Source organism: Antedon bifida, chromosome 5, assembly GCF_963402885.1.
Source record: "Antedon bifida chromosome 5, ecAntBifi1.1, whole genome shotgun sequence".
In the NCBI taxonomy this organism is placed as follows: domain Eukaryota; kingdom Metazoa; phylum Echinodermata; class Crinoidea; order Comatulida; family Antedonidae; genus Antedon; species Antedon bifida.
This window is the reverse complement of record NC_136230.1, coordinates 31,653,273-31,680,914: the sequence shown is the minus strand read 5'-3', so window position 1 is coordinate 31,680,914 and position 27,642 is coordinate 31,653,273. Positions and strand designations below refer to the sequence as shown.

Genomic DNA, 27,642 nt, shown 5'->3' with positions numbered 1-27,642 from the left:
TTGTCCTAAATTTGTCTTTCTGTAATATACATCATTTTTACATTTTATTTTATTTTGGTTTTTTGCCAATTTATTTAAAAATCAATAAAACAATCAGTAAAAACTCATTCTACTGACAAATGACAACAAAAATTGCCATTTTCTTTTTATTAAAAACTATCACAAATCAAGTAAAGTATGTGTACCCATTATAAATCATAAAAATCAATCTCAGGTAATCGTTAGAATTGAAATACAATATTGAATGATACACCTACGCAGCTGTAGAAACGAACCTTTGAAATCTGCGTTTGAACATTGTCTTTAGGTTTGACGAGGCTGCGTATGATTGGTGGCAGCAAACAGATATGAAGCCAACACAGAAATATACTTCATGTACCTATAAATTAGGAAAATACAACAAATAGTTTAAATCAGGGAAAAACAATTTTTTTATTTTATTTGAACCATATTTAATGAGGGTGTTCCAACCAGTAATTGCTGATCATTTGGGACCCTCAGAACCTTCAACATGAATCTTTAACAAGGGTAATTAATCCTGCCGAATCTGATCACAAAGTTTAAAAAATTAAAACAAAAAACAATGCAAAGAATATATTGATATTAAAAATAGGGAGTTGAATGATATAAAATGATGGAGACACGTCTGGTACCGGAATAGTTAAGTTTATTGTCATTGTAAAAAAAGCTGCACCAATAAATGACACTTGAGACTAACTATTTGACTTAAGTGTTTCATTTGATGTTTACCGTAACAACAATCTTCTCCATCTATCCCCAGTTAATCATTAACAATTTCTTTTTAGGTTTATTAGTTAGACAATTTCGTTAATAAATAAAGCATGTTCATCATTCACATTTAATATAAAAGCAGATCTAAAATTGGCATAGAAGAGATTTTATTGAAAACAAATTGTAATTCAGAAACAGAAAGAAGCAAACACTTAGAAAAATGATTAATTTATACAATTATTGATATATGCATATTTTTAGATTCACTTATTGATGTAAAATATAGAAAATGTCTTGAATTCAAATTAACCTTGATGAACAAATTAAAATTAAATAAATAAATGTAAAATGTGCAGCTTTCAAATCAATTTTAATGAATAAAATTACAATTAGAATCAATGAAAGAAAAGTGAATTCATTATAAAGCTCTGTCTACACTATAAAAATGTATGATGTGCCCAAATATGGTAGTGATGTGCCCAAATATGGTAGTGATATGACATCATCATGTCCATATATGGGCACATCACATGTTGTTACATAAACTTTGATAATGTAGACAGAGCTTAAGCTATAATAAACCTTGAATATTAAAAAAGGGATAACATTAACGCCTCCAGCAAGGATGCTAATAAGCCATGACCTAGGTATGACTTGGTAGGGGTTCAAGTAGGGATGAATAGCAAATAGCTGGTTTACCTTTAAGAATATAAAATACCAGTTAGAACAGTAATGGTTTATGTAAACATAGTATTGATAGTTGCTTGCCTAATTCCAGAATTTTGCATTCACTCTCAATTCATTACTATACTTTTATTTATTTAAAAACAATGAAGGACAATGTTACAACTTGTGGCCAATGGCCAGATTGTGTAACCTTTACAAGTTTTAGAATCAGGTCTGGTTCAAACTAGCACTCTTTATGCCTAGTCCTACTAGCAAGAGGATCTGGGTTTATAGTCTTCTTGAAACCTTCAGTGCTAAAATAAAATGATTTCTGATTAATTTGAATATTCATCAATTGATTTGAATAATTTGCATACTTCGAATGTGGAATCAAGTGAGCATAAGTTTAAAGTGAACCAGTATAATAGTACAATGACCCTCTATTCAAATGCAGAACAAATGAATAAGCTATAGCTGACACACATAAGGCCTACTTGTTTGCATAAACTACACGCATAATTAAAAAGTTTAATTAGGTCATTCATGCATAAATAAGCACGATATAATGTACACATCAACTTGTAACTTGATCGAGATTCAAAAGTCACAGCGGATAATCTTAATAACGTCAAAGAATCAATCTCCATAAACAAACGTAATAATATGCATATTTTTGTATTTGATATAATAAAACCTGAGGGGTTACATGAATTAATTAAAACAAAGAATCGCCTGGTATGACTCAATGACTGGCTTCTTTTAATGTTGCAGGGTACTGTATATATAAACACATTTGCATGCATTAAAAACAATCAAATTGTTTTTCATACATAATAGGATAAAGTAATTAATTTTTAAAATGGAAACATAGAATGCAATCACTATTTTAGCCTAGTTTGATTATAATTACAAGAAAATAAGTTTATTCAGTACCGAAAATCACAATAATATTCTCTAAAATAATTACAACGTACATTAACCCGCTTTTTTATGAATAAATTATTATCAGAGTCAAGCTATGGGTTTCCTGTAGGTTACCCACTTGCAAACATTTTTTAAAAATGCGCATATATTTTGTTTTATTCCGATATACACCCCTGTTTTTATTAGTATGACATTTACAGTATTATTCTAATATTATTATTATGCTAATGAGCTAGAACTATGCTACTACATAAGAACAATAGGCAATCTTTTATCGATTATACATAATATTATAATGAACACTATAACACACATAATACAACAATTTATTATGTTAACTCATAAAACCAATCATTTTTTATCTATTCAAATAAATTTTACAGTCATAGAACACAAAAGAGTTAGTTTTGTACCTTGTGAATGAATTTTAACAGCCAGATGGCTAATTATTGCACGCCGCGTCACCAGATATTAAGGTGTGTTTGCTGTGCTCATCCATCCAAAAACAAGTAAAGTTTTAAAGGTAGGAATTACCGATGATTCCAGATACCAACAACACTGCTTCAATAGAAATTAATATGTTGATTTAAAAACAATTTGTTTAGTAATTCATACAGCATTGTTAAAGAATTACTGAAAGTGTTCTTATTTACAAAGTTAGCGTTGTCTGATTAGATCATTTGAAAGTATCAAATTGATATGAAAAGAATACGATGTCAACAATAAAAGATAACATGGTAGATGAGAGACATCCAGAGACCCAACAAAAAATACAAAGCAAAATGAATATTTATAAAATGTTGTAATAAAAAAATTTAAAACAAACAAATTGTGATGTGCTCTGTATTTCTATATTTATTTAATATAAAAATTTGCATTAAAGTTATTTCAACTTTGATACCAACACAATGGCAAGTAATTTAGGAGCGGATCCAGGGGCAGATATGCTCCCACTTTTGACAGCTGAAATAAAATATAACTACTTTCTGATATATATTTTTTGACAGACTATAAGTATTGTATACTATAGCGTTCCTCTGCCGCTGTACTTCTTTTCAAGTAGTTAGTAACCTATAATTTGTTTATTTCTCTGAAAATGTTTCGATTAGCGTTTTCCAATACAGCATTCATTATTATCGTTTTAAATACTTCAATTCCAACATCCTTTTCTATAGAATGACAAATTGACCGTTTTATATTTGTACTATCGTTATGTGAGTAATGTGACATTATATATAGTTATTTAAACTACTTCTAGCATTCTCTCTTGAACCAGAGCAAACATAATCTTTATATATCCCCGACTAGTTTCATTCTGTTAACTTCTGAATTAATTACTCGATCAAAACACACTGCTCGACAAACTTCCCAACTCAGTGATCAATTCCGAAAGAAAAACAAAATGAGGTTTGTAATTAATTTTGCATTATAGATAAGTGTATGAAAAATTGAATCAAACAGAAGGGTTACAGAACGTCCCTATGGCAAAATTGAAATATGTATGAGGAATATAATTATAAGCTTTGAAATCTATCGGCAAGGGTTGAAACTAATGCTGTATGCTATCCAGGGACTGGCAGCAAGAAAATCAACACTTTGTATTCATCCGTAATGTTCAGAATTTGTTATGAATTTGAATTTATTTGTTAATATGCACTGTAATGTGTACTGATGTGGCTAACACAAGTATACCTATAAGCATGAATATGATCATAGGATTACAAACTTACTATATTATGCTTGCCATGTTCTTATTTCTTTGTTTTACTTTGTTCTTTGGGCTACAAATTGATTTCTACAATGCGGTCTTTCAAAAAAATGACTAAATGTTAATCATATAGTCAAATAGATACTATCAACCTATTCTTCTGTTCATAACAACATATGCTGAGTTAAATAATTGCACTGGGATAACCCCCTCTCTACATTTTGCTCACAAGCCAGATGTGTGTATTGGACCTTCAGTTTTAAGTGTTTAGACTAGAAGACTTGTTCTATCTTGTTAGTATTCAAATGTTCTGTTTTGTATTCACAGTGGACACAGATAAAAAAAAGTTAATCTGATATTGTGTAATTAAAAATCAATCAACGTTCATTAAAATTGACGATATATCGCTATGGCGACTGATTTTCATAAGTCCCTGTTGCATATTGATGGAAATTGATGAAAGATAGCCAGCAATCACAAGAGAGTAATTCATTTGCTTTATTGCATGACGAGAATATAATTGAATTTTCGAAAAAAAAATCAAGGAAAATGGATAAAGTGTCTGAAAACACTTTTCAGATTCTCTATAAAGCTCTGTCTACACTATCAAACTTTATATGACAAATAAATGTGATGTGCCCATATATGGACATGATGATGTCATATCACTACCATATTTGGGCATATCACTACCATATTTAGGCAAATCACACTTTTTTTGCCAAACTAGTTTGATAATGTAGACAGAGCTTTAGACATATATAATGTAGTGTGTAAAAACATTTTCTGTCTGTCAGTTGGACTGAATCTTACTGGTTAAGAATGTTAACTGCTAACAGATTCAGAACATTCAAGTCAAACTCAAATATGTGTATTATTAGTGCTATATTGTTTTAAGGCCTCTTAAAATTGTATATATTTATTTATTTGTTGTCAATATCCATTCATTCATCTTTTTATTTTACCATGATGACATAATATATCCATAGCAAAAAGAAGCTTAATCTAAGAAATATGTATACATGACAGCAAAATAATTAAAATTAGTCTCACTTAACAAATTACCATTTTATCAAGAACAACCAATTAAAAATGAAGAGTCTAAACAGCCACATTAATCTATTTCTTACTTCTTACTTTATGAATAATAAAGCGTGATATAAAAATGTCATAAAAAATAAATGTGCGTGTAAAATAAAGAGTAAAACAATTCTTTTATGAGTGAATGATTGTAGTTGAGTATGCAAACATGAATACTAAATGCCGGAGATGATTTAGAAGTGAAACATCTCACATGGAAGCTTCGGGGACGAGGAGTCCGCTACATCCATCAGAAGAATCAAAACCGACAACCATTAGTAAACATAGAAGATTAAAAGTGAAACATATAAATCCAGACATATGTTTTCCAGTACTGTACTTTATTAATGCTATTTCTCATATGCCTCTGTGTCGTACTATTTCTAAATTCTTCTCTACAATGATGCGATTGTCTGCCTTGGGCGTTTGGCTAAAATATGTACGCATAAATTGTATTACATTAAAGATTCTTTTTTTTAAAGTATGTCTGCAGTTAGATCTAAGTATCCGACAGACATCTAGTATTAAATGATTTAAAAGTAAAGGAATTATGTAATTCACAAGCCTGTGTTCCTTCTATCTATACGTCCAGTTAACTGTGTCCCTTCTATCTATACGTCTAGTTAACTGTGTCAAAGTGAAGTGACCTGAGAAAGCACTAGACCAAAGAATGACATCAAGGATTATATCTGAGCTATTAATAACATTATTTTTTTCAGACAGTTACGTATTTAATTTAACATTCATTTAATATAGTGTCATTCTAATTAACGTTTCAGTGGCACAATGCCATATCTGACAATTTAGAAAAACACAAACAAAATACATTCAAATATCTTGCCAAAAATTCTGAAAATATTACCTAATAAACCTCAAACTCAGTGGAAACAAAAAATTTAAAATACACCTTGTGTAGAGTAAAAAAGCAAAATAAAACATGACAATAGAAAAGATCAACAATAAAATAAATAGAATGTATTAAATGTCAATAAAAAAAGAACCAAAATATATTGAATTAAAAACTTCTAAAATAGAACTTAATTTTGAGAAGTTGATTTAAGATCATACTTAAGGCTTCTAAGCTGCTGCCATAGTAAAACATACAAACAAAAGATAAAGATAAATATGATAACTGTAAACTGGTGATAAAAGGGTGGGTTACTCTCACCAACATCTCTGGCTTAAATACACTTCAAAAGAAAGAAATTTAGTAATTTAAAAAAAAAAAAATATCTTTCATAAATGTTTTACATATTAACACATTTAATATGTCTATACTATGTTTTGCAAACCAAAAATAAACACACATTTATTTTCAGTGTGTTGAATAGGAAATGGCTTAAATTATCGAGGGAGACATTGCCACAGAATGAATTGCTCCGTGTGTTTATTAAGAGGTACAGTTTCAAGAGATCTTGATAGTTACGCCTTCGTGCTTCCCAACGACAAGTTTTTGCTTGAAACGCAACTGTTTAAATTGTTATTACCGATAAAAAAGGAATTTGTAAAAGGTTAGTTCTGATAAATCTAATCTTGATATTTAGTAAATGTAAGTTGATGCTTTTAAATTTTTTTTTTACTGTAAAACCAAAAGCTAAGCAGATTTAAAATTAAAATTATTTAACAACTGTCATTCTAAATGTCTTTTGCACAGAACATGAATCGATAAAATTAAATCATAAAAAAAACACAAAACTGAAAAAGAAAATAACAAGACAAGAGAAAAAAGGATAGAAATGGCAAAACAATGGAGACCTGTCATATACATGTATGGTATAGTGACGGACTACAACAATGATGGCAGCATTCATAAAAATTGGTGTAGATGAATAGTTTTCTACCCCCAAAACAACATAAATGGTATACTGTACTAACTAATAAACTAAACGGAGGTTTTTTTAATGTTTAAAAAACATTAAAATTTCAATCGTCATAGCCTTCATTTAGATTCATAATTTACAGTAACCTTGAGAGAAGATACGAATATCAATACGGGTGAAAATTGATGCTTAGGCTACGTATCGACTTAAACATTGTATGATTTATGGAGGCAGGCCCAGGACACATTGATAAGGGAAACATGCACGAGCGTTTCGGTCAAGTTACGGTAATGAGTAAAGCGACACCTAGAGGCAGATTTATCGATTGCTTTGGGTGATCAATCTTCCGCAAACACATGCACAGGATTGTCTATTCTAGTAATTTAATGCTAGAATATGTTATTTCTTAATTTGTTTCCAAATTTTTACAATACTCTCGCTTCCTTTGTGGATGATCATGTTACGTCGATGGATAGGATTCTAAATTTAAACTGTTAATCATTTAATGAAAGTGCTCATCAACACTGAAATTAATACAACATTTAGTCTGATATAATTTTATGAATACATGTATGGTTTGATAGCTTAGTTCAGTGTGTAATCAGTAAGGTTTATAAAGACGATTAACAATTATATATTTAATTTACTTGTCATGTCGACAACTGCTTAGGTGGTCAATGCTTAAAGTAATTATTACTTATTTTGATATCCTTTCACACATTGTCGACTTTGTATATTTTTTTTCTTTTCTAAAGTATAAATATCTGTTTTATTTTGTTCAATGTGTGAAAAATAAATAAATGAAATGAAAATATATGGAGCTAGAATAAATGAATATATGTTTATGACTTCAGATAGAAAGAGGGGCTGTGGAATAAGTAGCAGTTGGCTTTCTTAATGGCTATCAGAAATCTTTACTATATTTAATATTTATATTTTTCTAAACTATCCTATGGCACTATAAAACTGTGAACTCGAATGTGCAAAATATAAGTATGATGAATAAAATCTACACCCATGACAGAAGACGACGATATTTCAAAACATTCAGCGTTTTTTTTTCATGAGAAGCAGACGACTATTTAAGAGAAGCAGACGACAATTTAAGAGAAGCAGACGACGAAACAAGAGTATGAGTAAAGGCAACATCTAAATGTGTCAACACACATGGTCAGTAGCCTATCAAATAATCACAACATCTGCTAAAATTCAATCTTGCATAGCAATGTATTCGTAAGGATACGCAAGTGATACCTTGTTGTTTGCGAACTTCTTAAAATAGGGAAGAAAAAACGTAAAAGAGCTTATTAAGGATAGTGAGCTGGAAAGCCTATCTAGAATATTTAGTGGTGAAATATATACTTGCTTTACTTCAAGCTTCAATTCATGTTAGCAATATAAAACCAGACCCCTGTGGAGACCGAGGTTCCTACAGTATTTGGATTATCCATAATTTAAATTTGACACAAAAAAAACTTCATGGACATTTCTTGAGCCTGAGTGTGAAAGCATGGTGTATGGATTGAATTTCAATCCGATATGAGAAGATTCATAAAGTTTAATTCTTGGCGCCGGTCTTGTATGCACATGCCTGCAACAATTAAATCTAGTTACTTGCACTATGCATCAGACACTGAGCTAGACAGTAGTTAGTTTTTTAGCAAGCAAAACTATACACTCACTTTAGGCAAATTTACACAGACAAGCGGTAACGGTAATAAAAATATAGAATTTATGTTATTCCTCATAACTGGATCCTCTGGGAGACAAGTCTAAATAAATAACAAATTCATGATCATTTACAACACGGAGCGGATGGGTGGTTTCCACTCAGGATACAGATTATATGTGGGACCAGCTATGCAGGTTTACGCTCACCATTACCACTCGTCTGTGTAAATTGGCCTTTATACTATTAACTATCCCCAATAATATTGTCTTTCTATATGCCTCCTAATACCCTAGTTCTCTCATACCGGCGAGAATGGTAAACTATTTTCTCGGATATATTTCATTGTAAACTAATATCTTCAACTCAGCTGCCTTTGCATAGATAGGATTCATGTATTTGAAATAACGAGACCAAATAAAAACTGTCATTCACCAAACACAGCACAGGTATATTTAGGTTATTTTTGTCGCCAGACAGAGCTAACCTAAAATAGCATCGAGATAAAAATAATTACGACATTTTGTGTGTGCGTAGTTTACATTATCAAAGCAATAAAACTGTACAATATATCTAAAGCTTCTTAATGAATTTCTATATTCTTTATCCACAACGTCAGCACTAGATTCATTAGTCAAATTAAAAGATACAAAAAGAAGTTCCTGTCCCACCCACTTACTAGTAATGAATACTGAAAAGGCAAACGGACATTGTCTCTCTTAAGTATATGACATTTGGGTTGATTGTAGCACTAACATACTGTTAAGCACATGCTTTGATTAATTAATGAAAAACTCAACTAGTAACGTCAAAGAGTTATTTTTCTATCTAGCCTAAACTAAATTTAACAAAAATGGTGACGACTAAATCACAATAAAACAACATTATTTAATCTTGTTGTTCTTTACTGGGAACTGCAGATTAAACTACATTGAGTTTGTTCTCTACTGACGTCAATGGTAATTTGTAATCATCAGATCGACTCAAATTAAAATTCTCCTAATCTTTTTTACTGATATGAATGCAATCCAAGTGCACTACTTTCAATCATTTTCATGGTTCAAATCATCAATATTATTCAAGTTTTTGTCAGTGGGGAAAATTACTTAATCATTGTAAACTAATATTAAATTTTTAAAGTAGTTTATATCAGCTGCTGCTTTTACACATTTTTTCCAGAGCTTTTCCAACTTTCGTAAGTCCTTGATTGACACCAAAGTGTCTAAGATGATGTTGTGAATAATGTTGCCGAACATCCAACAGCATAATAAAACTAAAATTGCAAATCATTTGCCGTGTTTCCAAAATATGTAATATTAAATTATTTTTATTATTAAGATTGTTAAAATAATATTTCCAAGTAATAATCAATCACAAAATTTGGTCTCAATATTTCTATTAACTGAAATAACATACTATATATTCATTTTATAATTTTAATTTATTCAGTTTATTATAATCTTAATCTGTTTTTATTAGTTACGAACACAAACAACGCAAGCAGAGCCAGTCTTAATCATAATAAGTAAAATCATTTTAGTATTGTTGCTTACATTTAATACTCAAGAAACAAATATATTGCCAGTGATTCCCTCAAGCTAACTCCTCCAGAATAATTAACCCGATAAAAGAAATCTTCTGACTGCATTTTAAAGTGTTATTTTGTGTTTTAGTCGTCTTTTAACCAAATGACATTAAAAGTGACAAAATTAAACCAAGCTAGCAGTACAGGTTATTCACCGAGTAGTGTACATTTCTATATTACAGTAAATAAATGTGTTGAATTACTCGGCTATTTAGTAGAAATAGTTAAATCTTCATGCACTGTTGAATAAATTATATAAATAAGTAACAAAATACTATTGTCGTAATCTATAAATTTGTATTTGTATACTTAGTTATAAATTACAGCAAATAATGAACAAAATTAATTTATTGATTATCAACATAACTTTTTTTTCATGAGAAAACAGGTTTATTTAACTGTATGGTTTGGTAGCCCAATTTATTATTCACCAAAATGTTTGATATGCATACCTATTTATTTAGGGTAATACTGTCAACACTACCAATACTGGACTCATTTAAAACCGGAAAATCTCCCAAAAACCAGGCTTTTAATACAGTACTTTCTGGGAAAACCAGACATATTAGACCAGTCCAAAGGTGCCCAGTATTTGGAGCACTGACTGCATGAAAAAAAATGTTGTGATTTTGAAAACAAAAACAAACATTACTTACATAAAGGTATATTAAATTAGTTTATACATTGTCATAACTTGTTTTATATTAATATTATTATAACAAGACAAGTTCTAGTTGGAAACACCATTGCAATTTTATTATAAATTGGGTCACATCGTTGTGTACAACCAAACTAAAAATATCTATTTAATGAATGTTGGCAATACAAGGTGCAATGTAGGTTATCAACTCATGACTCGTTTTCATACATATTAATATACCCAGATGTGTCACATTCTATAATTAGGTTTATTATAGGACCTGGTTTATATAATTTTATTATTTTTTCTATGCATATGTATTTTTACCATGTACGACTGTAACATATATACTTATGTGCGCAGACGGCAACGCTATCGAGTCTGTAGCCAAATTATTTTATCAACAAAATAAAAGCCGATCATTTACCAAGTTTGTATGAAGCCATCACAAATAATAAAATATGTTAATATATATTTTAAATATAGTCAAGAAACATTATTGAAATGTCATAAAAATATCAAAATCCACACATCAGCCCACTTTTCTTAATAAAATGATTTACTTTTTGCAATAAATTTCGCCCCATATTTATGAAGAAATCCTATTTTCAGGTTCTATCCTCTTGCTTAGTGTCGTCTTCTTGGTCTTGGATGTCATCTGCCACTTTCTTTGCCCCTTTGTTGCCCTCATCTGCCCCTTTGTTGCCCTCGTCACTAGGTGTATCTTCTGTATTGGAGGGGGTCTCTACGGTGTCTTCACTAGTAGTGTTGTCTTGTGGATCTGTACTGGTAGGGTTTGGATTATTTAAGATGTAGCGTATACCATGGACTATTCCGCTTGCATCATCAACTGCAATTTTTGTACCTATGCAATAAAAACGAGAATATAAGAAAAAAATTATTCGGAGGATGTGTGCGAGGTCATAAAACATATTTAGTGAAAGATATTTATGCTGGTAACCCCCTGGTTACAATGATGTCAGTGTATGTTGTAATAACAATCGAGATTGGCCAACTAATAATGGACATGAGATTCTTCAGGCAGGCAACATACTCTACAATGAATTCGGTAACTAATGGCCAAGCTAGCCTACCTCAAATCAATTTCGTCCAAATACCCTGTTGGCCAACCTCTCCAAAAATCCCGGCTTTTTTTCAACCTCTTCTTCATCATCAAAATGAACATCTTCAGAGGTGTGCCCTGTAAATTCATTTTTTTTCAAACATTTAAACATTTTCTAAAATTTGTCAATTTTAATTGAATTTGTACACAGCAAATTATACATTTCAACAATTCATTTTAAATTTTCCAATTTTTAAAAATTAAAACACTTAATCTTCCTTTTACTGTGTATAACCCTCATTTCAGTTTGTGGTCAAAGGTCATAAGGTCAAATATGCTTACCACTTTGTGTTTGGCTGACACCATTTACGGTTCCCACAACATCCTCCTCCTGTTCAGCGAAAGAAAGTAAAAGCCCTCGTTGTTTATCAGTAAGTGTTCTGTCAATCATAAAGAAAAATAAAGTACAAATTAAAAAATAAAATTCTGCGAAAGGTTCTACAAGATTGAAATGAAATACCTAACAGGTTTTATCTTGGATTTACTTCTCAAACTAATAATAATTTGGCAGAATTTAAACTGTACATGTCTGTAGACGTGGACTACACCCAAGTTAAAAGGGCATAATTCTTTATATCCAAGAATAACTAAGGATACTAGACACACAGCTATCACTTACATTAATGGACTATATTCTAATGTAAAATTATCAATTATGATAATGGAATAAATTCTATGTTTAAAAATACCAATTATAATAATGTGTTCTATTCTAGCAGAGTAATCTCAATCTACTCTAATTGGACACAAACCACTTGAGAAATTCTGACCAATTGCAATAACAAATAAATTAATTAATTGACCAAGGCAAAACCAATCTGGAATGCACTTTATTAACTGGTACAATTTATAATAATTCCAGTTAAATCATCATTTTGATAAACAAACTAATTTTTAAAAGATGGACTTACACTAATGGGCGACTACTTGTCCATCTTCAGATTTAAGAAAAATATCAGCTGCTAACTTCCAAAAAAGTTGCTCGATTTAAAAGATTTCAACCGATAAAAATATTGATACAGGTCATTGACCTGCTGAGACCATTCAGTTTATCTTCAATTCTGTTTTGTTTCTTTTGCAAAAATCTTTGATTTACTTTTTTTACAGGTCAAGAATGTGTTTAAAAATCCTCAATATCATTAACAAGTCGCCCTTGTGCTTTTCATTCTACCTAACTAAAAATACACACTAATTTTTTTCTAGTGTCTATTTTTAAGGGTTGTTATTTTAGTTGAAAATACTGAAATCTAGATAAGTATCTAATGAGTGAATAAGTGGAATATGATGTGCTATGACGAATAATGGATTGTGGGTAAAACATTGAAATACAAAACCCCCCTTTCTTAGAAAGTGTACTTACGTGGGTACTTTGATTTTCACATGTACAAAGTGGTCCCCATTTCCATAGCCATTTACACGTTGAATTCCTTTGCCTGGCAATCGTATCCTAGCATGTGACTGTGTGCCAGCTGGTATCTGTATTAATAATAGGCAAGCTATAATTGTAAATTTACATACAATAGAAAAATACTTAATAGAATATGGTAGAACACAGGATAACTCTGTTAAACGAATAAAGGCCAACTTAGACAGTGTCATATGACGAGAGAAAATTAAACATGTTTTCTCGACAACCTAAACTATGCCCAAACGCTATATCAAGATGACTCATCTTGTCGGGATTAAACTCAAACAGCACCGACAAGTCAAGACTTTTCGTATTAAAATATGTTATAGCAGGGGACACATTGTTGGTTTCTAAAGGTATTCCTTTAATGGGGATTGCACTGTTATCGTAATAATCAAAATACACCACCATCTTATAGATGGTAAACAACATTATTTTTATTAGGAATTTTTTTTTTTTCACAAACAATAAATAACAATAGGTATACTGTATACAAGAGTACTTACATTTAAGTGGATACTATCATATATTCCTTTTATACGGAGACTGCCCCCTAGAGATGCTTGTGTGTACGTCACCGCGACATCCGAATGCACGTCTGCTCCATCTCTTCTAAATGTACTGCTGCGAGCGACACGAAATGTGATAAACACTTCACGACTACCCACAGGTAACCTAACAGTTTGACCATTTTCCACACCTAAAATATGAAATTTAAAGAAATTTATACCTCCTATAATAAATTAGAATATTTATTGTAAAAGTTACAAAAGAGAACTACAACAAAAACCAACTACATGGGCATCTGTTCAGGAGAACCAGGTCATACAGCAAAACCCCATCAGCCCGGAGACGAGATAGGCACCACTGGGAGATATGGCTTATGCATGTGTATCGTATCATGATGAGTACTACTGTACTACTGTATCTCATCTAGATGATCCTCTAGGTCATGGGACAACCAGAACTAGAAATATGTTTAATATGTCAGGTTTAATACATTATTGATTTCTAAAAGTCTGGACCTATAATTTTACAAAAAATATAACTGGTTAATCATACCTGCTGGTATGGGAACAACTACTTTCTTGCGCTGCATTGTCTGGCCCGTCGCTTTACACATAATACAAGGAACACTGATGATTGAACCTTGACCTCTGCACTGCCGGCATGTAGACCTCATCATAAATGGACCTGTGTTGATTGTTTCCTAAATTAAAGAACAAATTTAACTTTAAGTACTTTCTATTTTTAATAATTAGGCTTAAGTTATTATTAAATTCTTTTATGAATATCTAATACAAATATGGTAGACAGAAATAATTATTCACATTATAACACAAATCAAATAAATGGCTGTGGATTTAAATTCCCAACCACATGGCTATGACAGATGAGTACCCTGTCCCTGAGCAAACCAGTTATTTAATTAAGCAATTCAATATAACATAATCCACACAAACATACCATGCCGGATCCCTGACAGCGATGACACTGCGACGTCTTTGTCCCCGGTTCAGCTTTTGCCCCATGACATCGTGGACATGTATCATCTATGATAATTTCCATGTCTTTGTTGACACCTCGGGCCGCCTCGCTAAACGTCAAATCCATCATGTACTTAAGTAGACAAAGATCAAAACAAGAAGTGAATACCAATGATGGTAAATGTGCTAAAGCTAAGTTACTTAAACATGCGTCATTAATCAATTAAGTCAACAGAGGCTATGCTGTATGTACTCTGTATTTCCTAAGTCTTCCGTTTTTCATGCAATGATCAAACGTAAAGCTAACTTACTTAAAACTTGTGATTAATCAATTAGTCTTTAGTGGTTATGCCTGTGATACTGTATTTTCCCATCAAACTTAAAACTACTATACAGTTTGTCTAGACACTATGGATTTTTTGATAAATCAGTTTGGCAAAATCAGCACTGTGGGCATGTTAGCCTTTTGCCATTTTCCCCCTCACTGAAATGCTTAGAAAGCCTACTTCTACTGAATACATTTTCCCATGCATGTCTCAGAATTATAACTTCCGAGTTAGTAAATACAATCTATAATGATCTTTCATCTCACCTCTCTTGTGTTGTCCATTCCACCACCAAAACCAGCTCCCTCAAAGATGTTATTAAAGCCACCTTTACCACCAAACACTGTACGAAATAATTCCTCTGGGTCTATGGTACCAGCTTGCTGCCAGCCTTGGAATCCACCACCGCCTCCTCCTGCTCCTCCAAATCCTGTCGTACCCATGGTATCATATTCCTGTCTCTTTGATTTATCTCCTAATATCTGTGCAAAGAAAAATGTTATCAGTTCAGTTTGTTTTTACTTATTAAGGCAGTGAGAATATAACAAATAAATATAACACGATATGTCAACTATAAAGCTCTGTCTACACAATCAAACTAGTTTGACAAGTGTGATGTGCCCAAATACGGTAGTGATATGCTTAAATATGGTAGTGATATGACATCATTATGTTCATATGGGCAAATCACATTTTGTTGTCACATAAAGTTTGATAGTGTAGACAGGGCTTAAGTTTTACAAGATCCTAATACATACCTCATATGCTTCAGCTACTTCTGCAAACTTTGTAGCTGCACCCTGGTCTCCTTTGTTCTTATCAGGATGGTACTTCTTGGCAAGCTATATAAATCATTGACAAATTATTATTTATATCTAACATTAGCAAATGATATGTCATGCAGCTGTTTATTTGTTTTTTGTTTGTTTAGGGGTTGGTATAAGACAAGTCTTTTACTTCTAGTTCTGATTCCTGAAACAGCTCCTATTTATTGTTACCATTTAACTCATTGATTATAAATGTATGCTTGTTTTTTTTCCTTGGACTGTTTCAAATAAATGTGAATGAAATTAAATTAATTGATCAATTAACTAATATTGGTCTCGGGGTTGCTTATACTTTTAGTGTTTGGACTTAGTAGAGTCTAAATGATAAATGTATGCACTTTCAGGATATAATCCAAAGCAAGCAGGAGAAATTAGAACTAGTAGGTGAGATCTCATGTGGTCATTCAAATTATGGAAAACTAAGCAGCCTGGGTGGCATTGTTTTGGGGATAAGTGTAGTGTATAGTGCTGGATGCTCTCATACCCTTTTCACACCTGCATAAATTGTTACAACTTGTAACAAGGTGTTACCAGGTTTGATCTCCCGTTACATTTTGCAGATGTGAAAAAGGTATTAGTGCTCAGTGCTCAATGTTTAGTAGTTATAGTCGTCTGCAATCAAATCGATGAGTGCCATTCCAATGCTAACATCTTATCCAAGTCTTACGAACCTCATAATACGCTTTCTTGATTTCCTTGGTAGATGCATTTTTTGGCACACCAAGGATTCTGTAATAATCTTTCGATTCTAAATGTTGTGAAGTGTGAAAATTCCGATGTCTTTCTATTAGGTAACATGAACTACTTGGCGCTGTAAAACACAAAATTATCATATAATTCACTGTAAAATAAAAAATACTACTTACAATTTTTTTTCTCGAAAAAGCATAATTCATCATATTCATAGGCCTAGTAGGTATAGTCATTTCAAAGGAAATTGATTTTATTGCAACCAAAATAAATGCAACCGATATCATAAATTATAATAAAATGAATCATCATAATTGTAATTGACCCAGCGACCAGCCGTAATTCCGATAGGAATTTGACATAGGGCCTAATTACAAAATAATAATATATTATACTTTATAAATAGGCATGTCTGCTCTTGTTGTATTATTACTACTAGCTACTTAAAATGAGTGTAGAACTAAACCCGAGCCAGGGCGTCCCTGAACCGATGCCTACTGCGGGGAGAGAGAGTGGCTGCTAGCTAGCCTGTCTGATCAATCATGTTTTTAAAACTTACACAGTAATCCTTTATATATTGCAACATTAGAAAGTCGATTTAATAAAATGCTATTTGTATAATTGGAAAATGTTTTTAAATAACGTTTACAGACAACGTTCGTTGCCAATTCCTCTGATGAACGTGTACATTTTGATCGAGAAACTTGTTGCAAATTTCTCCATGCAACCCTCGTGGCTGCCATTTTCATTTTTCACGCTTGACTTCCCAAACGTTGACCTCCAGAAACACCGGCATGTCAAAAGAAAAAGAGGGCGGTACCTACTTCCGTGTTTATCTTTTTCAAGAACTTTTTGTGTTTATAAAAGAGGTGTGCTTATTATTTAAACTGTCAAATCTTTTACCAGCTGATCGGTTGTTTTGAATTATTAAGCAACTGTTTAATTTACCTGTAAGTAAGCATTTATTGTCACAATTCTTAAGAATAAACTTGATATTGTAAGTCACACAGCTGTTGAATGTGTACTGTCTGTGACTGTAGGTAGTGTAGCAGAGAGGATATAAGCCATGGCACTGCCACTGTCTAGCATTGCCATTGTCACACACATGCATGCTGGCAGTCACCACATGTCATAGTACTAATAGTAATAGGTGTATTCTTGTCTGGGTTTAACATGAGGGTGCATAATTTGTGTGAACTAATGCATTCCTCCCATGCGAGACATTATTAGCATTTTAATAATAAAGGCGATACTACTACTGTAGTACTACTGAATGAAGGTCCCTCGGTGGAAATATTTTTTAGAGACTTCCCATTCACCCACAATCCACATGATCTCTGATGGAATTCTTGAATATAGATTTTTAAAACCATTGTAAGAATAATCGTATTTACTATTACAGATTCAATGATCAAGAGAAAGATTTAAAATACATCATGAATCGATTCAAGACGTCAAAGTACAAGAATGCGCAAGCAAAGCAACCAAAGAAAGAGGTGAACAACCTGTACTTTGTTTTAGCAAGTTTGCAAGAAAGGCACACACAAACCATAAAATGGAAGCACTCAGAAACTGAGTGAAGTACTTCGAAAATATTGCATGTTGATATTTTGGACCATGTTAAAAGAATACAAATTGTTCTTTTTTTTTTATTTGAGAAGTTATTAATAAAACAATTTTCTTGAATTTCAATAAGTATATACCTATTTACACCAAAAACTTAAAAATTGTAGGCGCTCTATCGTCTAACAAACAAAGCAAGTATTGTACAAAATTCTATTTTGAGTAACAAGTGGAGATCTCCCTCAAATTGTTTTAGGCTAGACTTGTAACATAAATGTAATTCTTCTCTTCTTCTTCAGCATTGTATTTCGGACCTCAAAATTGGTGCATTCCAGTCATGTGGCAACCAAATAAAAGCAAGTGGCGCCCTCATGGCTTTTAATGTCAGTGGTGGAGGTAAGAAACAACAATTCAATTTGTAAATTTATGTTTCTTCTAATTCCAATAAAAATGTTTTATATAATTTAACTTTTCTCTTTTAGCTGGTTGTAATATTTGCATACTTCCCATTGATTTCTGTGGTCGTAGCAACAATGATTTGCCGTGCCTTAAAGCTCACTCAGACTTGGTCACTGACATGGACTTCTCACCATTCAATGATTACCTACTGGCTACTTGTTCTCAAGATTGTTCAGTAAGTGCTTAGTACTACACTGCCACCATCAGACGATATTGTATTAATGGACAAAATAATCTTTTGATTTTTAAACAAAGTGAAATACTTTCTATATGCTGTTTGTAACAACCAAGCATTGATAGATCTTGACTAAATATTCCTTATAATCCCCATTTCACAATTTCATGGAAACCTTCTTAAAATCTTCAAAAGATGGACTTTAATCCTAAATTTCTATGTGTATACCTAAACCAACGTTTGTTTTCTCCTCAGATTAAACTTTGGGATCTACCAGAGGGTGGTTTGACAGAAGATATAACCAATGCTTTCCTTACACTACCAATGCAAGAAAGGCGAATAGAAACAGTTCTCTTCCACCCTGCTGCTGACAATATTCTGGCTTCTACTGTGTTTAAATCAATACAGATTTGGGATGTTTCAACTGGACAAGAAAAACTTGGTAAAATGTTGATTTTGTAGCAAAATAATATTTCAGTAATAAATAAAGTATGATCTGTTAACTCTCTTCATTAACTCTAAAAAATGTTCATAACTTTTTGTATCTGTATATATTGTAACTATGTGTATTTGTATAATAATAATAATAATAATAATAAATAATAAATGAAAATTTATATAGCGCCGGTATCCTCCACCCATGTGGCGCTCATGGCGCTTTGTGCATTAACAACGTGCGAGAACATCAGCGAATAGCGACGTCTTTAGGTTGGTCTTGAAACTGTTTAGACTAGTCGAGCATTTAACTGTTGCTGGTAAGCTGTTCCATACACTTGCGGCCGCAACGTAAAAAGATCTCTGACCCCACTGATTTTTCGCTCTACGCTCTTGAAGAAGGTTTTGTGACAATGATCGTAGGCCTCTGCGGCATGATTCGTAACGATCCACAAGGTCAGATAAATAAGCAGGAGCACTGTCATTTAGGATCTTGAATACAAACAACGCAAGTTTGTACTTAATACGTTGTTGAACAGGCAACCAATGCAAATCCATCAGGACAGGAGTTATGTGAGCGTTTGATTTTGTATAAGTTACAATTCTAGCTGCCATATTTTGCAAGCGCTGCAAACGTTGTATTTGAGATTTTGGTATGCCAAACAACAAGGCATTACCAATGTCAATTTTAGAAGTGACAAATGAGTGTACAATCAATTCAGCTGTTTTCTTGTTAAGATTACCGCGAATACGACCAAGGTTCCTAATCGATATGCATGCTGCTTTGGATACAGTTGTTATTTGTGCTTCCATAGTGAGATTACTATCCAGCATGATTCCCAGATTCCGGTGTATATTGTGTATGTGTCTCTTGTTACGAGAGTGTTCCTCTGTTTTAAAAGAGAGTAACCAATAAATATTATTATTAACTGTATTTTTCTGTTTGTTTAATGAAGCATGGGAAGCACACAATGACCAGCTTCTTGACATTAGCTGGAAACAAGATGGCTCCCTCCTGGCGTCTACCAGCAAAGACAAGACAATCAAGATTTGGGATCCTAGAAACCCTAGCAACAGCCCATCAGTAAGGAATCACACATCAATTTTTCTATTGCAAAATGGTTTTCAATATTTCTTGAACCATTTATTAAATTTAGGTATCAATTATTATGCTTCTAAATTTTCAAGTTATTCTAATTTTTGCATTTTATATTATACAGGCAACTGGTGGACATAACAACCATAAAGATTCCAAGGTCTGTTGGCTTGGCAACGAAGATCTTCTGTTGTCCAGTGGTTTTGATGCGGTATGTGACTAATCTTTATTGAAATAAGTTTACTTATTAAAAAGTCAGATCATCAGTTAAGCCTCTCGTCTTGCTTGCGTCTTGATTGATTTCTTCAATTAAATTTTCTTTTCCACTCAGGGAAGACAAAGTGAAATATGTATTTGGGACCCACGGAATTTAGGTTGCAGTCTGGCGAGTCAAAGCCTAGGAACTGCTACAAGGTACAGTATAGTGTATCAAAATCATATTGGTAGACAGAATAAGCACTTTCATTATTAAATACCAGTAGTGATACTGAAATTTTAAATACTAAGATAAAGTTGTGAGAGAAAACCAATGTCTAATATACTTGTTTGTTTTGTTTTTCCAGTGCTCTTATGCCATTTTATGATCCTGACACCAAGATGTTATTTGTTGCTTCTAAGGTAATTTGTTATTATAAATTTATATATAGATTATTCAATGATTATTGTTTAATATAAAGAACAGAATTATTTAGTTTCTGTAACCATGTGCTTTTGAGCAGTCTCTAAGTTGGGAACAGGGCTATTTTTGGGACTTTCAAATGACTACTTTCTCTTTTAACAATGTATTTATCAGTCATTACAAGATAAGATTGTTGTTGTATTTTACAGGGTGCAACTACAGTATTGTACATGGAAGTAACAGATAAGCAGCCTTACCTTACAAGCAGTATGTAGAATTATCAGCCATTTTGTAACTTAAAATAAACTTTGATATATTTTAAAATACTTAGTAGTATATATAATATTTTTAATTAAATGCTTTTGTATAATTTCTTTTCTTGTTCTAACAAATAGATGCCACCTACATGGGAACAGCTCAGCAAAGAGGCATTGCAATGGTACCAAAGAGGGCGCTAAATGTCATGTCTTGTGAAGTTAATCGTCTACTGCAGCTTACCCAAAATGCAATTCTACCATTATCATACGAAGTCCCTCGTAGGGTTAGTTTTTACTTAATATTTATATAAAATATATATACTATATACTTAAACAAATCATAATTTGTTTTTTTCCCCTGATTTTTGTGTTTTTTATTTGTAGTCACATCGAGAATTCGCAAGTGAACTTTTCCCAGACACACCTGGAAACATGGCAGCTATGACAGCAGATGAATGGTTTGAAGGTCAGAACAAAGAAGTAAGTAAATGTTACTTACTATATCATTCACTTTCTTGAATGTTATCAACTCCCTGATGTTATGTACACATAAATGGATGCTAATAGTTAAAACTGTAATAATTACTCTATTTCTATTTACAGGTTGCTAACATTTCATTGGATCCTTCAAAACGTCAACAAGTGACTAAGAATACTGAGACACATTCAACATCAGTAGAAATAAAGGTTTGTAATTTCATAATGATTTGGAGACAGATAGATTTATATATAAATAAATAATCTGCATGGTAGACTTGATCCAGATCATGAATAAGAGTGCTCGATACAGAGGTAGAGCAATATAAATGAATTTATATGAATAAATATTAATTTTAGAGTGAAAGTTCTTCAACACCTGAAACAAAGCCATCTATTCCTGCAAACAAACCATCTGTAAATCAAAATTTAACACCTAATCCAGTCGTCCCAGACAACAAGCCAAATCTACAAGGTGCAGCAGCTAGCAGCGAATCAGGCATGGTTAGGAAATCGTCCGGCAAGACATTTGTAGCAGCGAAGTCTTCAAAGTTCCGCCATGCGAAAGGTTCACATCGGCATGCTTCAACATACATTACAAACATTCGTAATATGGGCAACATCATTTTTGGTGAATGTGATGGGTTTCATGCTAATATTGCAAGGGCTGCTGTTCCTTTTGCTGGACCTGGTGGTCAGATTGGTATATTTGAGGTGAGTACCATTTCTTTTTTCATCAGATACACAAGAATTTAAGTTTAAACAGCTGGAACAGTTTAAAATAATGCCCTGGGAGTCATTTAAAACAGGACTGAATCCTGGCCAATTATGAGTGATGAAAGAAAGTACAGTAAGTGCAGAAGCTACCTGAACTGATTTGTGTTACTGTATATTTCATTACAGCTTGACAAGCCTGGAAGACAACCAGAAAGTGAGATTCCTGCAGTGCACAACAAAAGCATGATTCAAGACTTTCGTTGGGATCCATTCAATAACTGCCGACTTGTAGTTGCTGGTGAAAACTGCAGAATTAATGTTTTTGATTTACCAAAAGGTGGTCTGGAAGATTCCTTAGATGAACCTACATTTTACTTATTAGGTAAGCACCATATTAGGTAAGCACCTTATTAGGTAAGCAGTTATTAGTGAGTGCACCTTATTTGGTAAGCACTATATTAGGTAAGAACCTTATTAGGTAAGCAGTTATTAGTAAGTGCACCTTATTTGGTAAGCACCATATTAGGTAAGCACCTTATTAGGTAAGCAGTTATTAGTGAGTGCACCTTATTTGGTAAGCACTATATTAGGTAAGAACCTTATTAGGTAAGCAGTTATTAGTAAGTGCACCTTATTTGGTAAGCACTATATTAGGTAAGAACCTTATTAGGTAAGCAGTTATTAGTAAGTGCACCTTATTTGGTAAGCACCATATTAGGTAAGAACCTTATTAGGTAAGCAGTTATTAGTAAGTGCACCTTATTTGGTAAGCACCATATTAGGTAAGCACCTTATTAGGTAAGCAGTTATTAGTAAGTGCACCTTATTTGGTAAGCACTATATTAGGTAAGAACCTTATTAGGTAAGCAGTTATTAGTAAGTGCACCTTATTTGGTAAGCACCATATTAGGTAAGCACCATATTAGGTAAGCACCTTATTAGGTAAGCAGTTATTAGTAAGTGCACCTTATTAGGTAAGCACTATATTAGGTAAGAACCTTATTAGGTAAGCAGTTATTAGTGAGTGCACCTTATTTGGTAAGCACTATATTAGGTAAGAACCTTATTAGGTAAGCAGTTATTAGTGAGTGCACCTTATTTGGTAAGCACTATATTAGGTAAGCACCTTATTAGGTAAGCAGTTATTAGTGAGTGCACCTTATTTGGTAAGCACTATATTAGGTAAGAACCTTATTAGGTAAGCAGTTATTAGTGAGTGCACCTTATTTGGTAAGCACTATATTAGGTAAGAACCTTATTAGGTAAGCACTATATTAGGTAAGAACCTTATTAGGTAAGCACTATATTAGGTATTGCACTATATTAGGTAAGCACCATATTAGATATGCAACTCATTAGTGATTTGCATATAAACAGTCTTTAATGTAATTTTATTTGCTATTTTCAACGTTTGGTTGCAGTAAAAATAAAGTCCTAAGTTTTATGTACTGAATAAAATATGATTTATAACACAGGTCACCAGGAAAAGATCCATTTCCTGTTGTTCCATCCGTTGGCAAGAGATCTAATGCTGTCTGCAGCACTTGACCTCACCATCAGGATTTGGAACTTACAAGCAAGAGAAGAGGTCATGACCCTCAAAGGTCATACTGATCAGGTCAGTGATCATGCTGTAATACCAAATACAAATGATAATGCCATGTAATTATATTTCCTCAAGTTTAATTTCAGATTAATAAATGACATACATAGATCAATTTTGTCAAAATTGTCTTCCTTGATTTAAGTTAATTGTTTTTATCATAGATTTCTGCAGCTGCTTGGAGCTTAGATGGAAACAGAATAGCTACTCTATGCAAAGACAAGATTTTGAGAATATATGACCCACGGCAGTCTGACACACCAACAAAAGTAAGGTTTCACTGATGGGATAAGAGACACGTTACAAATTTTAAGTACAGTAAATAATACTATCAAAGGTTTCTGTATCAACTTCAAAAAAGAACTATTTGATGTAATAATCTCTCTTTTTCAGGAAGTTAGTGGCGTGAACCCCGGTCGTTGTGGTAGAATAGTGTGGGTCTGTCAGGATAAGTGCCTTCTTGTGTCTGGCTTTAACAGGTAACATATCAACAAACGTTCTACAATACATTTTTGTTAAAAACTGATTGTGATATTACTATATACAGTAGAGATGTAAATACAGTCGACTCTTCCTAAATACCAGAAAACCAGACACATTTTGTTATTCCAAAGGTGTTCGGTATTGGGAGAGTTGACTGTCTCTATTTTACCATAGAGTTATTATATTACAACTAGAGAGTTGGCAGCAAAAAAAAATAATATGTTATATACTAGTGTAGATGTAAGTATTATAAAAATATTCTGTGTTCATCTATGGCATTAAATCAGTTAAGAATTACATTTTTTTTAAACACCTACAAATGATTTTATTAATTTTTAATCTATGTTTTTTTTACAGTAATGGCCAACGTAAAATAAGTGTCTACGGTTTGACTGATTTGTCAAAACCATTACATGAAGTCGAGTTTGATGTGTCGCCCTCTATCCTAATTCCATATTATGATGAAGATACCAATGTTGTCTTTTTATCTGGCAAGGTTAGTTTTACTTCAATCATGTATTAATTTGTTTCTAAAGTGATTTCACTGTTGGTTGCAGTGATAGACATGTGTAATCACAATTGAATTTGTTTTTCCACAGGGTGAGTCAATGATCTACATAGTTGAAGTCTCAGCACAACAACCATACATATTTGACTGCTCAAATTTTAAACTAAACAGTATTTACCAGGTAAAAGCTTGACTACTTTTGTTTACTATTTAATTTAAATTAATGTGTGGAATAATGTAAATACTCTGTGATTCCAACATAAATAATAATACTGTCAAAAAAGCAATTGAGTAGTTCTTTTAGAGATGTTTGTTTTGTAAACTTTTAATTTTGTTTTAGGCCGTGTCATTCTTGCCAAAGAACGTATGTGTTGTAAAGGATGTGGAGTTTGCTCGTGCTGTTGTCTTGACAAAAATGAATATTGAACCAATTTCATTTACTGTCCCTCGTGTTAAGGTTGGTATTGCTGATTTAAATTATGATTATGATTTAGTATCATTCATACTATCAGTATCAGTATATATCTTTATTCATCCCTCATGAAGCAATTAACAAAAGAAGGAGATGGATTACATGACTTTGGCTAAGTGACTAAATATACCATTAAATGGATCAAGCCAAAAATATTTCCTGTTCCAACCAAATTCCTGGGAATGAGGCGAGAATTCAAACCCTAAACATATAATGACAGACTCTTGATTGAATAAGTGTCAACTTCTTTGGATCTTCTGGTATAAAAACGAACAGTTCTATTACATTGAGTTGTTTACATGAAATTAATAAATGAAATATTTATTTAGATGGAATACTTCCAAGATGACATCTTCCCTGACACCAAGGTCAAATGGGAATCAAATCTGTCATGTGATCAGTGGTTGAATGGACAAAATAGTCAACATCGGACCATTCCACTTTGCCCAGAGGGTATGAAGTCTTGTAAGTATTCAGGAAAACAGTACAACTTTATGGAATATTTATACTACCAACATTTTTAAAAATGTGAATTAGTGCAGAATTTTTAAAAACGGCTTTTTATGTTTTATTTTTAGTAAGCTCAGTTCCGAAGTCTGCACCAGCACCAAAAAAATATGAAAGTCATAGAGAATTGGAAAGAAAAACAGATGAACAGAAAAAGGAAGAGGTAACATTTTTAGTTTTCTTATAAAATACAACTAATGATTTCAGATTCAATTGTGTATTTACTGAAAAATATATTTGTCATTTCTTAAACTAATGAATTTTGTTCTTTGTTGTAGTTACTGAGAGCAATGGTTGGTAAGCTGGGTAACAGGGAGGATGAACCACTACCGCAAGAAGAATTTGAAGGAGTTGATGATGATGAGTGGGTGAGTACTCTAATTATTTTAAGAATGTTCTTAAGTATCAGAGTCATTCTTAATTAACTTTAATGTTTACAAATACTTGATAAGGACTTAAGCAATTTGTTACAACTTAAGACCTAAGTACGTGTCTTTGGTGACCTAAGTACGTGTCTTTGGTGACCTAAGTACGTGTCTTTGGTGACCTAAGTACGTGTCTTTGGTAGTCGTCTGCTGGACCTAGAATCTGAGCAACATGCCCTTGCACAGTAAATTAACATGACTATCCTACTCCTACATCATAGCAAAGCTACATACATGAATATTTGATATTTGTTTTTTTACAGGATGACTAGAACAAGTGGAAGTCACTAGGAAATCAAGAGAAATAAAATCAAAATAATTTTATTTTATATTTGCGTTACAATCGCATTCTATATTCAAGTATTATATTGCCTATATTTTTGTACTATAGAAATATAGTAATGTTACACAATAATTTAATTATTAAATGGAAATTAAAATCAGTCATAGCAATTTATGTTTCCTTGATGATGGAACCACAGATATAAAAGGAATACAGGTGCAGTCCTATCAACATTCAACACAACTATGCTTGTTTTGTTTTTCTATTGTCATAAATAACTGTTTACAAAGATGCAAAAAATCAAGCTACATTAAGAAGGGACTTACGCATACCATTTGTTTCTATTATCGTAATAATTATTTTCAGTACTATTATAGAACAAAATATAGATTTACTTAATATGAGTATTTTTTAACGAGGAATTTCATAATTGTCTTTCGTATCTTACACTTTTGATATAGTTTTTATATTTGATTGTTAATTGACAAATACACAATAACAAACAGGCTGATTTTAATTCATAATCTGGGAGTTCAATCGCTCAGTAATCAACAAAATATTAGTTAATATTAAATTGTAATGTTAATAAATATATAGAGTACGTACATTATGTACTGTATTCACTGAATGTTGTTGTCATTGTTTGAACATGATTGTTAGTCGACCGATTGGCATGAGTGATGTGTGACGGACGTAAAAACACATTACCGACCGAGAAAATTGAAAGTAGTAAATACGAAAAATCGTAAAGACGGTTACATGCATTCCTAACACTACATACAGCAAATAAATGGAAATTGAACTTGTATACAATTCTAATTCACTACATAATATAGATAATATATATAATCGGCGAATAACCACGACGACCGTTGAAA

At 32.3% G+C, this 27,642-nt stretch overlaps 3 protein-coding genes across 5 annotated transcripts in view; 2 read left to right on the top strand and 1 right to left on the bottom strand.

Annotated features, from left to right (window-relative positions):
• The window catches only part of LOC144842397 (protocadherin-9-like), a 215,377-nt gene that overhangs the window by 110,673 nt on the left and 77,062 nt on the right, over positions 1–27,642 (top strand). The window lies entirely within an intron of this gene.
• Positions 276–17,453, bottom strand: LOC144843552 (dnaJ homolog subfamily A member 3, mitochondrial-like). 3 transcript variants are annotated; one of them, XM_078700372.1, is made up of 11 exons: positions 17,245–17,450; positions 16,667–16,806; positions 15,927–16,010; positions 15,435–15,650; positions 14,823–14,975; positions 14,418–14,565; positions 13,862–14,055; positions 13,308–13,423; positions 12,230–12,327; positions 11,919–12,025; positions 11,551–11,689 (listed from the first exon to the last, which is right to left on the bottom strand). In XM_078700372.1, the coding sequence occupies exons 1-10, from the start codon at positions 17,432–17,434 to the stop codon at positions 11,925–11,927; spliced, it is 1,440 nt and encodes a 479-aa protein (XP_078556498.1). In that variant the 5' UTR covers positions 17,435–17,450; the 3' UTR covers positions 11,551–11,689; positions 11,919–11,924. The 3 variants fall into 3 exon arrangements, with proteins under 3 accessions (XP_078556499.1, XP_078556497.1, XP_078556498.1); XM_078700371.1 differs by lacking the exon at positions 11,919–12,025 and having other exon boundaries at positions 10,049–11,689; positions 17,245–17,449; XM_078700373.1 differs by lacking the exons at positions 11,551–11,689; positions 11,919–12,025; positions 12,230–12,327 and adding an exon at positions 276–379 and having other exon boundaries at positions 17,245–17,453.
• Positions 17,530–27,025, top strand: LOC144843551 (coronin-7-like). Its single transcript, XM_078700370.1, has 25 exons — positions 17,530–17,635; positions 18,088–18,181; positions 18,548–18,644; positions 18,731–18,882; positions 19,138–19,324; positions 20,274–20,401; positions 20,538–20,624; positions 20,745–20,827; positions 20,977–21,031; positions 21,242–21,299; positions 21,428–21,573; positions 21,674–21,769; positions 21,893–21,976; positions 22,127–22,480; positions 22,670–22,865; positions 23,959–24,101; positions 24,251–24,355; positions 24,480–24,565; positions 24,927–25,065; positions 25,169–25,258; positions 25,418–25,534; positions 25,879–26,014; positions 26,128–26,219; positions 26,335–26,424; positions 26,745–27,025. Exons 2-25 carry the CDS (start codon positions 18,122–18,124, stop codon positions 26,751–26,753), a joined length of 2,790 nt encoding a protein of 929 aa, XP_078556496.1. The 5' UTR covers positions 17,530–17,635; positions 18,088–18,121; the 3' UTR covers positions 26,754–27,025.

Excerpts from the sequence above, each read along its gene's own strand:
- LOC144843551 (XM_078700370.1), top strand. The coding sequence starts at position 18,122 with ATGAATCGATTCAAGACGTCAAAGTACAAGAATGCGCAAGCAAAGCAA. Across the intron at positions 21,574-21,673 it reads CATACGAAGTCCCTCGTAGG|TCACATCGAGAATTCGCAAG; the intron begins GTTAGTTTTTAC and ends TTTTATTTGTAG. Across the intron at positions 26,015-26,127 it reads CCCAGAGGGTATGAAGTCTT|TAAGCTCAGTTCCGAAGTCT; the intron begins GTAAGTATTCAG and ends TTTTATTTTTAG.
- LOC144843552 (XM_078700371.1), bottom strand. The coding sequence starts at position 17,434 with ATGAAAATGGCAGCCACGAGGGTTGCATGGAGAAATTTGCAACAAGTT. Across the intron at positions 12,328-13,307 it reads GTGAAAATCAAAGTACCCAC|AACACTTACTGATAAACAAC; the intron begins GTAAGTACACTT and ends TATGATTGACAG. Across the intron at positions 11,690-12,229 it reads TGTCAGCCAAACACAAAGTG|GTACAAAAATTGCAGTTGAT; the intron begins GTAAGCATATTT and ends TTTATTGCATAG.